At 39.0% G+C, this 14481-nt stretch overlaps 1 protein-coding gene across 14 annotated transcripts in view; it reads right to left on the bottom strand.

Moving 5' to 3' along the window:
* Positions 1–14049, bottom strand: part of Garem1 (GRB2 associated regulator of MAPK1 subtype 1) — a 189589-nt gene extending 175540 nt beyond the window's left edge. For 10 of the 14 annotated variants that reach the window (XM_074070070.1, XM_074070076.1, XM_074070074.1 and 7 more), the window contains exon 1: positions 4121–4356. Coding sequence is in view for 2 of the 14 variants with exons in the window: in XM_020185797.2 (XP_020041386.1) it covers positions 13507–13627 (121 nt within the window). In the remaining 12 variants the exon portion in view is untranslated. The other 4 variants (XM_074070069.1, XM_020185797.2, XM_020185798.2 and 1 more) reach the window with 2 other exon arrangements.
* Between the last annotated feature and the right edge of the window lie 432 nt (positions 14050–14481).

Below are 14481 nucleotides of genomic sequence, written 5' to 3'. Positions count from 1 at the left end.
CTTGTACAAAAATAATGGGGGAAATTAACTTTCAATTTAGTGATCTAAAATTTGAGTACAACTTGCAAATCCTTAAATTCTGAAAATCTGTCTTTCACACACACAGGCAAACACTCACACAGAAGAATAACAGCTTAGTAAAATATCAGTTTAAAACAAATTCTGCCCTAGAGAAAATGTATTGCTAAAGCATCTGGACTGTGCTTCTAGAAGGCATTTTAACAAGTTCCTATCACTTCCGAATCTCACCAGGGTAGCCGTGCTTCAAAATGAATTTCTATTTGCCTTAGAAAAACAAATCTGGGCCTTCTATGGCCTTTAGAAAAGAAGAGTAAGTCAAGATTAGGGACAAGTCTAGCTAGAGCTTCTCTTCTCTGGGGAATAAAAGGATTGTTTTCAGATTTCACTAACCTCATGTGTTCTTGGAACACAGCCCAAGGCCGTCCCTGAAAGACAGGTGTGGCTCAAGTGTATTTTCTACTGCTAAAGAGCAAAATAAATTTGGCAATGATAGCTCATATCAATTATAAACAGACTTTTGGAAAAAAAATGGGCCAGCACAACAGCAGCCTGCAAGCAAACACATACTTACATCATATGCAAAAATTAATTCCAGATGGAATAAAGATAAATAAAAATTTTTCAAATCTTCCTACATACAAAAATCTAGGTTTTAAGGAGACCAAGATTGAAAAGAGACTTGTTTGATCACATAAAAATTAAAACCCTTAACTAGAAAAATACAGTAAAAACAACAAAAGCAAGATAAATGCAAGTAAGAAGAAATATCTCTATAATATACAAATACCTCAAGAAACTGATGAAACCAATAAAAAGAAAAAAAAGGGTATAATTTCAATTTACAGAAGAGCAAGACCAAACATATAAAAAGATACAGAGAAAATAATCAGATAACTGCAAATTAACATAATAAGGTTTTGCTTCATATCCATTAGGTTGGGAAATGTTTTTTTTTTTTAATGTGCAATAGCTATGGTTGAGATGGATTTGGAGAAATGATATTCTCTTATTTTCATGATAGAAATGAGACTGTTATTGTTTTTGGATCACATTTTGGCAAGATCTATTACATCAATTCCATTCTGTAAACAGGGCTTTCAATGGGATATAAGAACCATTTTTCCCTTACTTTCCAAAAATATTTAATTTTGGTCTTTGCATGTAACACTAAAAGAATCAGGAAGATAGTGCTATCAAAGATGTTTTGGGAGAGAAGTCATAGATGTCAGCTAGAAACTGTAGAATTCTAGGAAACAATGAACAATAACTTTTTTTTTTTTGGTGGAACTGGGGTTTGAACTCAGGGCTAACAATAAACAAATAATGAAGCTACATACAGGGAGGTTTAGTGACATAAAATGAACACCAATCAATAAAAGAATGAATATTTCCATATCAAGGAGTATTATACAGTTATATTATACAGTTGTATAAAAATGAGTATGTATACATATATATATATATATATATATATATATATATATATATATATATATATATATATAAACAGTTTACAAAAATTTCATGAAGAGGGCAAAATGTATTGGTTATATCTAATTTTTATAAAGAAATGACAGAATTTTGTATATATCCATACATACATCTAATGTCAATGTAGGATGGCTATAAATAAAATATGAAGAGGACACACTGGATTATTGAAGTGGATTATGTTTGTAGGCAGGACTGCAAGAGTGGGGGTGGGAATGATGTAAAGGAGGAAATTTCAAGTTCTAAAATGTCTTATTTATATAAAACTGCAAGTGTGTGTGTGAAAGAGAAAGACAGAGAGAGAGAGAGAGAATAGGGGACCCATCAAAATGTTAGACGGTGGTTATCACAGGATGGTATAACTTAAGAGTTCTTTCATGTTTAAATATTTTTATCCATTTAAATTGTTCATAGTGAGTATGCTTATAATTGGAGGAAATGAGTTTTACTGTAACAATTTTAACTAGGTGGAGTATAAACAGTATTTACACTTAGTAGATACATTTCCTTTTTCACTCACTTGTAGGTTTTACTTAGCCTGAAACTCCACTCTGATGACACACAGTATCCAACTGAACACTATCTACTCAATCTTCCAGTTGAGTCAAGAAAAAAAAAGAGGAAGACAGAAGATTGGGAAGGTGGAATGAGCACAGTTCAGTTCACAGGCTACCTCATCTACTGTGAAGTTAACTTAGGGCTTCTTTGGCACTAAAACATTCACTTCAAGTTATCTTGTTCTTCACTTTCAGAACTGTCACCTCAACACTCTGACAAACACAACTATTTATAGAGTTCTTAGGTGTTAAATTGGCAGACTGATATGTATTTTATTTCCCATCAATCACCAGCTCTATACACAGAGAGTTAACCTGGCCTTTTTCTTCTCTTATCTGTCTTCCTTGTTCTTAGACATTACAGTGAAGTCAACATTTGCACAGACAGAAAATCAACAGAAGAGATGAAATGGCATTCAAACTATCACATTTGCTCCTCTGTGTCTTGAACCTCTATTATTTATCTACTAGTATCAGGGCTCAGATTCTAAGCTGCAACAGACTCTACTACCCCACACATGGTACTTCAGGATGTAATGGATTACATGTAAAAAAGAATCCATTTATAAATTTGCCTATTTCACCCTTTGTTTTTAAGGCCAAATAGTGATGAATCCAATTTGTCAGCTCAGTTTCATGCAATCCACAGGAATTTACCAATAATGAAATATCTATGGTGAACCTCCATGATTTGAATAAAAACACACAGTTGTGAATGCACACCATGGTTTTACTAAGATTTTTACATTATTTTATTTTATACAATTGGAAAGAGATTCTTTCTTTCAGAGGACTGGCCACAATATAATAGTGATCACAATACATTTATATCTACTCCAGATTGATAAAGAGAAATAAATTAATTACAAATATTCAATTTCAAAAACACAGGTAATAACTACTTATGTATATTAACGGAAAAAAAGAGAGGAAATTTAAAAGATAATTAACTCACAAAATATTTGGAGGTTATTCATAAATATCCTGTAGAAAACCAAGAATAAAGTGACACACTGGGATTTTTTTGTTACAAGAGTTTTGAAAAAAACTTAGAAAAAGTATTTGCTTTTTTGGCAGTAGTGGGGTTTGAACTGAAGAAAAAGTACGGTTTTTTAAAATGATCTACATTAGCAAAGACTACAAAACAACTCTGATACTTGATGTACAAAGTGATGAGCTTACTCATTCACTGCTGAGGTACAAACTTTCCTGGATGCAATACCTATCAATAACTTAAAAAGTAATAATCCCACTTTTAGGAACTCAAATAATGATGTAAAACTGACAAATTTAAATACAAAGATATCCTCAAAAGCAGGACACTTAAAACAGCTATTGTCTTGTGAATGGAGCGGTCAAATAAATAATGATTAATTGATAATAACAGAATCCCATTTAGTCATAAAATTTTTATTTTCTAAGAATAATGAGGGAAAATGTTCCCAGTCTAATGTAAAATTTAAAAATCAACTTTACATACTATTTGGTCCCACTTTTACAGGTTTTCCATTTACATCCCATATCTGTGTAATAGCAAAATGTTAATAATGGTTATATGCTTTCTAGATTTAAAAGTGATATTCGTTTTTGTCTTATTTTTCTATTTGCCAAATTTCCTATAATGATGATATTTGCGTGGAAACAGAAATCTTATTTGTTTTAAACACAACTACCATGCCTGTCTGGCAAAGAAATAGAGCAGAGTGCACCTTTAAAAAACTACACAGCTTATCTCCATGTGTGAATCAAATCAAAGAGAAAAATGTGAAAAACATGCAAGCCAAAAAAAAAGGGCTTTATAATATCAATTCCTTACAAACACACAACTCTTCATAGCTTACTGTTTACAAAGCACTTCCACTTCTAACAACACACTCCTTGGCTGGGATTATAGCTCAGTGTAGAACACTTGCCTCACATGTCTAAGGCTCTGAGTTTGATTCCCAGTACTACCAAAAAAACCCCACCAGACTTCTTAAATGCAGACTCCTTAAAAGTTATAGATCAAGCTTCTGGATGAAGAGGTAGTTAGGAAAAGAAGTTCATACTACCTTAGCTGAGGAAGATCCTGAACAAGGGAGATGTCGAAGAGCCAGGTCCAACGCGGGGCTATTTTAACACATTTCCTAGTAGCCAGTGCCCCCTTCTTCTACCGTAGGAACTCCTGAGCACTACGCCAAGCTCAGACTTCAGTTCTCTGCTTCTGGTACTCACATATGAAGTGCCTAACTCCTGACTGATGAGATGTGAGGAAAGTGCTATGCAGACTATAGGGAGGAAGAACCCTACCTACCTTTCTTGCTGTCTGGGATGAAATGACCTTGAGTAAAAACCACCTGCTGAGAATGACAAAGTAGAAAGACACAAAGAGCCTAGGTCTATAAGTCTGTGGAACTGCTGTCTTAGTGCTGGTCTATGGATCTTCAGGCTTCTTTTTAAATAAAAGACAAAGACATCTCCACATTGTATAAGCCACTTTTTTTTTTTTGTCATCGCTGCTATGCACAGCTTTAACATTAACTGGTGTGCACAGCCATGATGAGCTTATGAAAATTCTTCCAACTCAATCTATTCTCATGGCTTCCTTCCTCTTAAGTGGCCAAAACACAGGACCAAAATAAACAGAAAACATAAGAGCAGAGTTTCTTAATAAAGCTTTCTGTTACTTGTTATTTTTAAGTAGGTAATTTGAACCTTGTAGAGCTCTCTCTCCTTCACATGTTCTGTCTCTCTAATTAAGTTGTTTTTTAACTTGGGTCTGGTGGTTGATTGATTTTTGTGGGTCAGTAGCCCAAAGGTAAAAATGGACACTGCATTATTTTAAACTGAAACAGAAGGTCATAAGCTACTTGGGATCAGGAATGACACGGGAAGGGGTGCGGTAGTTCTGTGAGTCCAACCATCCCAATGGGGAACAACACTTGCCCACTGTTGCTAAAGGGAAAAGAGCAATAATCCAAAATGAGTATCAATCATGAAATATACACAGCATCTGCACAGATAGATGTCCTGGAGTTATGCAAGAAAGTTTTCCTCAGGCATTTCATTAACCTTTTTATGAATGGACAACAGGCTCCTTATAACCAGTGCTTTCTAATTACCTACAAGGTAACAACATGATTAAGGACAGAAATGAAACACTTACCCTTCTTCTGTTACTTTTAGATATATGAAGCCAGTTTTCTGATAGACAGACAAATTTTCATTTTCAACATCCTAAAGTCTGGTATTGAGAAAACCATCATCTTAATTTAAAAAAAAAAAGTGTGTGGCCAAGGAAATTTTTCTCTATTGAGTTGAGGGGGAAAAAAAAAAAAACTAACAAAACATAACTTGTTTTAAATCTTCACAGGAATATATACACAAGCACTGCTCACAATTACATTCCCTTCCGCGCTAAGACCAGGCTCAATCACCTGTCCACATGAAGTATTATCCAGAATAACAAAAATCTTCATAACTATAAAGAACTCATATGCCATTGCAAATTCAGTAACTTGGTATTTATTAAACAACCATTAAGCCATCAAAGCCCAAGTGGTATTTGAATACTTCAAACTGGGTTAACAATTAGCAGAATCAATTAAAATGAATTAAAAGTGCCCTGTAATTACAACCCAATTCATCCCCAAAACTGGAAAGGGGCTTGGGAATGAGTATTTTTTGGTTTGTTTTTTTTTTATCCCCTTACTTTACCACGATGTAATACTCCTTCAGGGGCATAAAAAGAAACTCATTGTCTGGGATTAAGACACTATGGCTTCAAGCAATCTTGGGGCTATTCTAGGAAGAGACAACTGTACCAAATTAGCAGTTGTAGTTCTGCAACACTATTTCAACCAAATGGCTTGCTTTGCTTAGTAATAAAATCACTGGCATCCAGAGATGAGAGGATAGGTAGTGAAATAGCTAGCTTATGATCCAATCAGGCCTTTTCTTTCTTGAAGTAAAAAGAGACGACTTTCAAAGATTTATGGCATTCTAGTTCATTTACGCTCAGGAGTCATGAGAACAGCATGAAGATACTAAAGATTAAAAGCTCATAGTAACATGTAATATGTGAAAGGGTCAGTTTAATCAATTTCAGAATAAAATTGATTTTGTCTAGCAAAAAAGTGAAAAATCTGAAAATAAGGTAAAATTTCCAGAAATCATTTATTTAAACTATTGATAACTAATAGTCCTAACAATCATTACCTCATAAATCATGATGATCTATTAGTCTCTTATTTTTCCTGCTGCTAATATTAGGGCCTTCCATCTTGGTTCTGATTTATAAACCCTAAAATATAATGTCTACTTCAAATAGAAAAAAAAGTGAAATTGTCTTTCAGACTTGCAGAGCTAATAGGTAGCTTTAGCAATACAGATATATTGTACCTTATAGTTGTTTATATTGAGATTTGCTTATTCATTTTAGTAAATGCTTATCAAGTGCCTCCCATTTGCAAGGAATTGTGCTAGGAGCTGGGAAGCAGTTAAAAAAGAAAAAAATTCAGGTATCTTTAACCTGAAAGTCAAGTAAACATTCTTGTGACTCTGGGAGAAGGGGTGTGGGAGGCTTTTCACGTGGAAATGTCTTATAAGGGAATTAATTGACGAAATTTAATTTTAGCAGGTATTTTGCATTTCTCAGTATGACAAAATAATACGTAAACCAGCAAGGAAAGTTATTTTCTGTGTTGCACACAATAGCTGGTATTCTTAAAGGTTGAGAGTCTTGCTGAAGACCAGTAAGTAAAAAAGACAGATACCTCAGGAATCTCGAACAAAAATAAATGAGTTTACAAGCTGGTCAATACAAACTTGCTATTTCAGAAAAGCAGTCAATGAGCAAAAGTGGGCAAAATACTCCATCTTTAAGCTATAATGCAGACGATCTCAACAGACAAACCTGTTTTCCTTTTACAAATGAACTGGCGGCCTAAGATTTTTACTGCCAATGTGGAAACTCACTTCATGGTAAGACTTTCAAAACAGCATCTTACTTGAAAAGCAAGAACCCTGAAGGAGTTATGTCCAATCTCATGTCATGAATGTAAATATTTATCACTGCCACTGCCCACTACAACAGCTTCTCCTATTCGTTTTTCATAATTTTTAGACATGACCAATAGAATTGGAGAGAACTGGGGGAAAGCAGAAGTATACACAACATGGGAAAGTATTACAGAAGCTTTCTTACTACTCATCTTGTGTATGACACTGTATTAGGTACTTTTTTTCCTACTAACCATTATATAACTATAGGTACTAAAAAATGACTATCAATCCATAAAAATAATGGTAAGTACATGCTAAAAAAAAGATTCAAGTGTCTAAAGTTGTTGATTTGGTACCATCTGGTCAGATTCACACGTGTTTCTGAATTAAGCTAAAAGTTCCTTTTCTAACTTCCTGCTCTAGTCCCTCCCAAGCCCAATCTTGGATTAGTTTACAGTATTTTCTCTCTGATAAAGACTCTCCTCCTTCTTATAACCTGTAGGCTATGTGGTCAATAACCTAGAGCACTCAAAAGGAACTACATTAAAATGCTACCCAGAGCATTTCTTTCAGTTTCTTTATCTGCCCAAGGATAACAAAATCTATTTAGTGCTGTTTACCTCTGCTGCCTAAAAGATATAATATACTCTAAAGCCTCCCTTTGAAATGAGCTGACCTCTACTATACCAATCTTACCTATGTTCTATTGTGCAATATGCATGTGTTTTGCATAGAATGTTGCATTTAATTCTCAAAATAAGTAGATATACAAGAGTGTAAGCTCTGTGAGGACAGTTTTTGTGTTATTCAGTAGTGTAGTTTCAATACATATAATAAGGCTTGTCGTGTAGTAGCAGCTTAATAAATATGAATAAATATTAGGAATTGAGTAAATAAATTAAAGAATAACTATAAGACACATGGGCAAGTATAGTGTCTATTTTTAATGTGTGAAAAAAATTACAAATCAAAGGGGCCAAAAGACTTAACAAAGATATTATGGCTGTGGAATGGCAGTACCTATAACCGAAGAAGGCCTCTTGGTTCCAAATCCAGCATCCTTTAAACCACCATTTCTCCCACCCTGGACATGTACACATACCCCTGTATTGTAAATACAGAATGCCAAGAGAAGTGAAGCTGTAAGATAAGCAAACACATTTTCCTAGAGCAGGATCTATTCCAAGTTACTTCAACAACATCAACAACAAAAAGTCAAAACTTTTCAAATGTATACTTAAATATGTGCAGCTTATTGTACATCAATTATGCTTTAATAAAGTTATAAAATTACTCATGCTTTTAAAAAAAATGTATAGCCGGGAGCTGGTAGCTTACACCTGCAATCTTAGCAACTCAGGAAGCAGACAGAGATCAGAAGGATTGTTGTTTGAAAGCAGCCTGAGCAAATGGTCTGCAAGACCCTATCTCAAAAATACCCGACTCAAAAAGGACTGGTGGAGTGGTTCAAGTAGTACAGCACCTGCCTAGCAAGTGTGAGTTCAAAACCCAGTACCACCAAAAAACACATATAAAATAACATCAATTGTGGAGCAAATTTTGAGAACTTATGTCAATTTTAAATATAAAATATGGGTCTAGAAGGACCTTTGACATTTACAAACAGCCACCTAGAGCCTCCCTGGGGAGTAAGTGCCCATGCTTCTGCTCCTATGTCATCCAGACACAAATGACAATGCTGCAGAAGCACCTGAACACAAAGCAAAACCAAACTTCCCACAGTCCCAACACACTGAGGGCTCAGAATCAGATCTGACTCTCTATAGCTGGGAAGGACAGACTGCCGCCTTTCTGTCTACTTGCCTGTCTCCAATCCCTACCGGCTTCTTTTCCTCTCTGCAGCCTTGGTCTTCCTTTTCCTTTCAGCAAACAAGGCCTTTGACCTCATCTTTTACTATCCTAGACTGATTATTTGAACTGGGGTACACATTCTAAGCAAACCCAGTATTTCCCAACGGATTCACCATCACAGCTGTAAAAATCAGTTTCCAGAGCCCCAACTTCCAAATGTAGTCATCTAAAAACTGTTCTGCCTGGGGCCATGACTGTGACAAAAGGACATCCCTTCCTTGATGACCATGACTGTGATGAATGGAAGCTGTCCTTCACCAGTTCCCCTTCAAGATGGTCCTTCACCCACTAAACACCCATAATGCAATTGCATTACCTTCCTCAGATCTTTTTAAAATGCACTGACCAGTGGTGCAAAGACCTCAGGGAGACAACAGAACAAACATTAGCGTTCATACCTGTAGAGGAGTGAAAGTCTCTAGTATTTGAATAACAGGTCCTTCTTTCCAATTCTCTATTAAAAAAATCTGGAAATCTTTAAATACAAAAAGTCTTTGGTCATTAGAACACAAAATGCTGGATTTTAACTTATATACTCTTTTTTTGTTACAGAAAGTGTGGCGGAGTTAGCAATAAAACACCTTCAAGTATGAAAATATATCGCATTGGGGCATTATACAGGGGAAGGCAAATGGAAAACATGAATTTTAGAATACAAAAAGGATAAAAATTTTAACTTTGGAGATCATTCATGCATCTTTAAACTAAATATTGGGCATCAAATATGGTTCTGCTAGCTTTTTAAGTGATATAACAATGTAATTCAAAATACCAATAGTCACAGTAAACTAAAAAATTACATTCTTTGCATGCAATCACTTAAACCTAGGATGAAAAGTTTTAACAATTAATTTTAAAATGTGCTTAGGGTACAGAGTTTCATAGACTCTTTCAGGAACTACAGGGAGCAAAGAAAAAAAAATGGAGAAACACTGCTGTAGATCTTCAGAGACTTTCCAAGAAGAAATAATGAGAAAATGAGCAGTTTCCCACAGACCAGTTTTGAGTGTGGACTGCTGGAGGTGGAGTACTCATATTGTCTCTGTTCTCTTTTGGTTTTAAACCAATTTATTGAACCTGATCCTACAGACAGCAATTTATAAAGGCTGAAGATCACTGAAAATATCTGATCTTCAATAAATGGCTGGCTGGCATTGGACCGGTTGACAAGATGTATTTCATCAAATCTTCTCTTCAAGGAGAGCTGCTACAGTACTTTTCGTTGGATTCTATACAGACTTCTGGGGCAATACCCATAAAGGGTCACTAACTGCATATTTATCCTGTCATATAAAGATTAAAATTCACCATTAGACATGAAAACTTAAACGTATGTATCTCAATGGCATTTCAGGAGTGGTGGGCCTAATGCAAAGAATTAGGGAATTCTTCACACATTGTGCAATTAGTATTTTTTAATGGCAAAGGTACCTTAGAACATACCCAAAGCCCCCCAAACCCCACTTGTTTCCTTCTTCCTCTGATTCTCTTCCACTCTGCAATCTCTCTCCTTCCCTACTGCCCATTCCAGCCACTCCTTTGGGAAGCAGAAAGTCAACTAAATATGATGGATGACGCCAGCACTTAATTCGGTGTCTACACCATTTTAAAAATATTGACTTTCCGGTACTCAAGCTCTGAGAGAGACAGTGAGGCTATTTAGAGCAGACGTCAGACCTACTCCAAAGCTTACTCCCCTTCAGGACGAGGAGGTAGCACAGTCTTCGGAGGCACAAAGTCAGCTAGAAATCCCACTCCACTATTTACTAGCTCTGAGTCCTTCACTCAGTTTGGTTCCCAAAGTCCTTAAAACAGGGCCCTGAGGATTTGAGATAATGTATGTTGAGCACATGGAAATGTAGTACTTGCACACAGTAGGTGTTCAATAATCAATTTATGAACTTAGATTTTTAATGTTCTTCCATGATAGCTTAAAACTAGCCAATAGTTTCCTATTGGCATAATGTCAACTACTGCATGTTGTTCAATTTCTTTCTAGCCTCTTTTAAAACAAGTGATTTTGAAAATGACTACCTTTCATATCTAAGTATAGGGTGGCTATGTGCATGTATGTGTAAAGTGATCCACAGCACTAAAACTGGAAAAAAGATGTACACAGGATGAGGACTCTACAAAACTTGAAATTTCACCAATAGCATTTAAAAATATGACAGCATGACCATAACCTATTCTAAACACTGTTGAGAGACATGTTTAAAAACAAGAATATATGACTGGCTTTTTAAAAATTTCAAGACAACATGCTCCCCCATTAAATTAGCAAAGATTGTAAAAAGTAGATTGCTCTTATTTTAAGGATGTGGGCAGAATGGTACTCCCACAATGCCTTTGTGATATGCCTTTATTCTATAAAGCAATGGTAACACTGATCAAGAATTTTAAAAGGATTCACATGTGCCCAGCAAGGCATGGGTATACTGTAATCAAAGCAACAAACTCATATACAGGAGTGCTCATTGTATCATAACTTAAAACAGCAAAAAAATGAAGAAATTTAATGTTCACCAATAGGGGACTTGATATATAAGCCACTTGAAGTCCACCAACAGGGGACTAGATGGTATAACCATTTCAATAGAATATTATGCAGCTATTAAAAACCATGCTAACAAAAAGTATTTAAAGGAGATGGGATAGATATTTAAGTGAAAAAACAAAGTATAAAGCAGTGTTTGGCTGCTTATGAATTTGTGTGTGCTGTGGTGATTTTCAAATGGTATAAAAAAGAGAAATTTACAAGAACTAGAATTACACACAGTGATGAAAATCCATTTCAGGGCTTGAAAGGACACAGTGTTAAAGACTTGAAACCCACGTCTTAATTTTAAAGAGAAGTGTGGGATGAGTAGAGTGCTGATTCAGATCCTTTTTATGAATGGCAGGGATAGGAAAGTGGATAATAAAACTAAGAGTTATATCTGAAGCCGATATTCAGCCTCTTCAAACTTGGAGCTTGATGAGGCCTCTGAGTGACTTTTACACCCCAAGCACCAATGCTCTCATGCCCAGCTAAAAGTTCTGGCAGGGTGTGCAGAGATGAGGGAAGGTCTGGAAAGGTGAGGACTCACAACCTGCCATATATATATATATATACTCTTTTGCACAGTGGAGGAAATGAAACACTGTAAATACATACACTTGCACAGATTCAGGTCTATAGACTCATATTCAATGCACAAAACACTTCCCCAGCCCGTTCTAAGTAAAAATGCCTCACCACACCATCTCCCCTGGATTCAACGGCTATTTGTCATCATTATTAGTCTAAAAACTTCTAGTTTATTCCCAATGCCCACCATGACCTCCAACAACAACATAAGGACAGAAAGCATAGCAAAATTGTTTTCCACTCTTCATGAACTTTCCTGCACTTAGTTTTCACATCAGTTTAACTCATCAGTGCCTCCTTCCTCCCTCTTATCCCACAGATAAGAAACAGAGTAAAAATTCCTCTGGACATTTACACATCTCATGTAACACACTCTTTTACCTCAGAAAACAAGGGTGCCTGTGCCTTGAAATGACATCTTTCTGCTCGCTGATATTTTGACTTGGTCTGTGTGTGGTCACAGCTCTATCTATCTTGCCTGTCTGTCTGCCAGCCTGGGCCTCACTGCCCCACAGCAGGACAGGCTTCTTTCTGCAAACAGCTTGAAATCGCATGAAGCCAAAACCCTCTATTGTGAAAACAAGCAAAAACAAAACATAACCTAAACTGCCACCTAAAATGTCACAATATATCCACTTGCTCCACAGTAGCACATCTACATATTTGTTTGCAGATGTCACATGACAGAGCAATCAGTTTGGGGGGATGTTTAATTGGTTTAGAGTGGTCAATTTCAGGAAATACAGGCTTTTCTTAAGTTCTGAGCTCAGGATGCAAATCAGTATAAGTTTTAGTGACTTAAATTTTTTTCCAGGTTGGAAATGTGCTAAGCTAAGAATTGACCTTAAGCATACCATCACTTCTACTAAAGACATTTTCTACACACAGCCCTAAATTACTTTCAGTTGGGTTAAACAAAACAGACAAGCTGTAATAAAAGGTCTCTGAGAAACGTGACCCCTTTCATTGGTCACCCAGGAGTTTTTTCTCTTAAATCTGCACCTTCTTGGAGGGGGGAGGTAGGCAAGGAGAGCACCCCAAAATAAGATGCACAATTATTTTCATAAGAAAGTTGCCAAAGATAACTCTTCAGGGTTTCCCAGGTTGAGTAATTCTTGCAGGCGGCTGGCGTCCAAGATTACTATCTGCAGAGGTTTCCCCTATGTTGATTTTTTTTTTTAAGACGTTCTTTTTAATTACGCTGCAAGGGCTCTGATTTCCACCTCTCCGGCTTGCTGCTGTTGGGTTGGGGCTGGGAGGGGGCGGGAATTGGGAATAACGCGCCAGGGCTGCGGCAGCCGCGAGGGCCAACTCTCGCCCTTGGGGCGTGGGGGGCGCGCTCAGCCCACCACTCCCCACCGATCCCACCCTCCCTGGCACACGCGCACGCTCGCTCGCCGGGGGCCAAGGCGCGATCCGCGCCCCTCTGCCCTGCGCCCGGCCGGGACTCACCGCTGTCCAGGCGCGCGATCTGGGGCAGCCGGTAAGTGCTGACCAGCAGGTCAAGAGGCACCGCCACCGAGCTCCACTTCACATCCTTGAGGCTGCAGCCCAGCGAGGGCGCCGGGTCCATCTTCCCCGCCTCCTCCGGTCCCGCGCTCCCCCGCCGCCCGCACCAGTGCGCCTCGGCGGCCGCCGCTGCTCACACTCACGGTCTGGGGCGCGCGGGAGGCGCAGGGCAGCTCCAGCCCGGGGAGCGCGGCGGCTGAGACGGCTGGCGCCCGGCTCAGCTACCGCTGCGGGGCATGGCTGCGCGCCCTCAAGCCCAGAGAGGACTCGGAGCTGCCCCGCGGCTGCGGGCGGCCCGGGTGGCTGCGGTGGCGGATCCCGCTCCGCCTCCTCCTGTGGCCCCGGGTCTGCAGCTGCGGCGGCCGCCCGCTCGCCTCCTCCTCCTCTTACCCCTCCTTCCCTCCGCCTCGAGCGTGTGAGGAGGAGCCGCGGGACTGAGAAGCGCCATAGCAGCGCTCCCAGCACTGACTAATCAACAAGGTGCGAGCAACGCCTGCGCAGCTCGGGGAGACACCGCCTCCGCCTCCACCTCCCCGGCGCCCCAGCCCCGCCCCCGGACACGCCCACGACACGCCCACGCGGCTCCAGCCCAGCGGCTCGCGGGACTCAGCTCGGCAGTGCAACCCGCTGCGTCCCGCTGGGCGCGCTCAGCAAGCTTTAGCTCTCGCTCCCCCGTCTGACCACTCAGGCGCCCTGCAGCCTCGCCGGGCGCCGCCCGGTGCCCCAACTCCCTCCCTGCACAAGGCTCTTCTCCGAGCCCCGCCACTGGGAGTGGGCTCCCGGATCTTTCCCTTGATCGGCGTATCGGCGGGCACAGTCCCCTCCAGCTCCCACCTTGGCAATGAGTGGCTGATACGCGCGGCACGAAGAGAGCTTTTGGTGTTCCTTCTGGCTGCCCATTTACCCAGGCTTTAAGAA

Source organism: Castor canadensis, chromosome 4, assembly GCF_047511655.1.
Source record: "Castor canadensis chromosome 4, mCasCan1.hap1v2, whole genome shotgun sequence".
NCBI classification, from domain to species: domain Eukaryota; kingdom Metazoa; phylum Chordata; class Mammalia; order Rodentia; family Castoridae; genus Castor; species Castor canadensis.
This window is presented reverse-complemented; position numbering and strand designations above follow the sequence as displayed.